At 34.1% G+C, this 953-nt stretch overlaps 1 protein-coding gene across 1 annotated transcript in view; it reads left to right on the top strand.

The window, feature by feature from the left end:
• LOC119581672 (rhodopsin-like) overlaps window positions 1-235 on the top strand; it is a 1,867-nt gene extending 1,632 nt beyond the window's left edge. The window contains exon 2 of the mRNA XM_037929797.1: window positions 1-235. This exon is cut by the window's left edge and continues 1,003 nt beyond it. Coding sequence (XP_037785725.1) covers window positions 1-136 — 136 coding nt within the window. The 3' untranslated portion in view covers window positions 137-235.
• The last annotated feature ends 718 nt before the right edge of the window (window positions 236-953 follow it).

Genomic DNA, 953 nt, shown 5'->3' with positions numbered 1-953 from the left:
TCCTAAGTATCGAGCTGCCCTCGAGAAGAAGCTACCTTGCCTTGCCTGCAATACCGAGGGTAGAGACGGTGGTGGTTCTGATGCTGGTTCTACTTCTACTACTGCTGAGAATACTGAAAAAACGGAATCCGCATAATTGCAGATGAACTGCAAAAACGAGAGTTTGGAAACGATGATACAATGTTCATGTAACCCTTTTATTTGCTAAATATTTGCAAATATATCCCAGCATTGATATATATTTTACTTTCCACCTAAAAAATCTGGATTAAAAGAAAATGTTAAATACTGCAAAACACCAAGAATTTTCTTTCTGAAAAATATATTGACTATTACTTAAGTGGGCCTCATTGATGAAGCATCACACATTATCTCAAAGATAAAACAAATATCTAATTTACAAAGCAAATGTAAAAGTTTGCATTTTTTTGTGAAACCATTCCTTTTAAAGCATTTTTTCCACAAAGAGCCATTAAAAAAGACGCTTAATAGAACATCCGTTCATTAAAAATTTGCAGTCGGCTCACGCTTGCAGAAAATTAAATTTCAGATCATCATGCCCGCTATATGAATATGCTCTTATTGCATTCAGGGTGAAATGTCACTTCATTTCCGTCTAGGGCTCTAGGATACACGAAAAAGGATGTAGAGTGTTGATGTTTTCGGTAATCTCTGGAAAGGTGACGATATATATGAAATTATAGTAGACATTTCTGTCACTTATATGCTATTAGCCAGTTACTAATAGTATCGTTGTTCACCATGGCTGGATCTTGATTGTTAAACCAAAAGTTATTGTAGACTAGTGAATGAAATGCGAAATATCGGAAATGCAAACTACAATGAAATGCAATTTAAGTGGAATATAAAGTTGAAATGGAGATATGTTTTAATTTGGAGCAAAAGTAATATATGTACTTAAGAACGGGAAATAAGAAATCCGAAAAAAGTGT

This window comes from Penaeus monodon, chromosome 15, assembly GCF_015228065.2.
Source record: "Penaeus monodon isolate SGIC_2016 chromosome 15, NSTDA_Pmon_1, whole genome shotgun sequence".
NCBI lineage: Eukaryota > Metazoa > Arthropoda > Malacostraca > Decapoda > Penaeidae > Penaeus > Penaeus monodon.
This window is presented reverse-complemented; position numbering and strand designations above follow the sequence as displayed.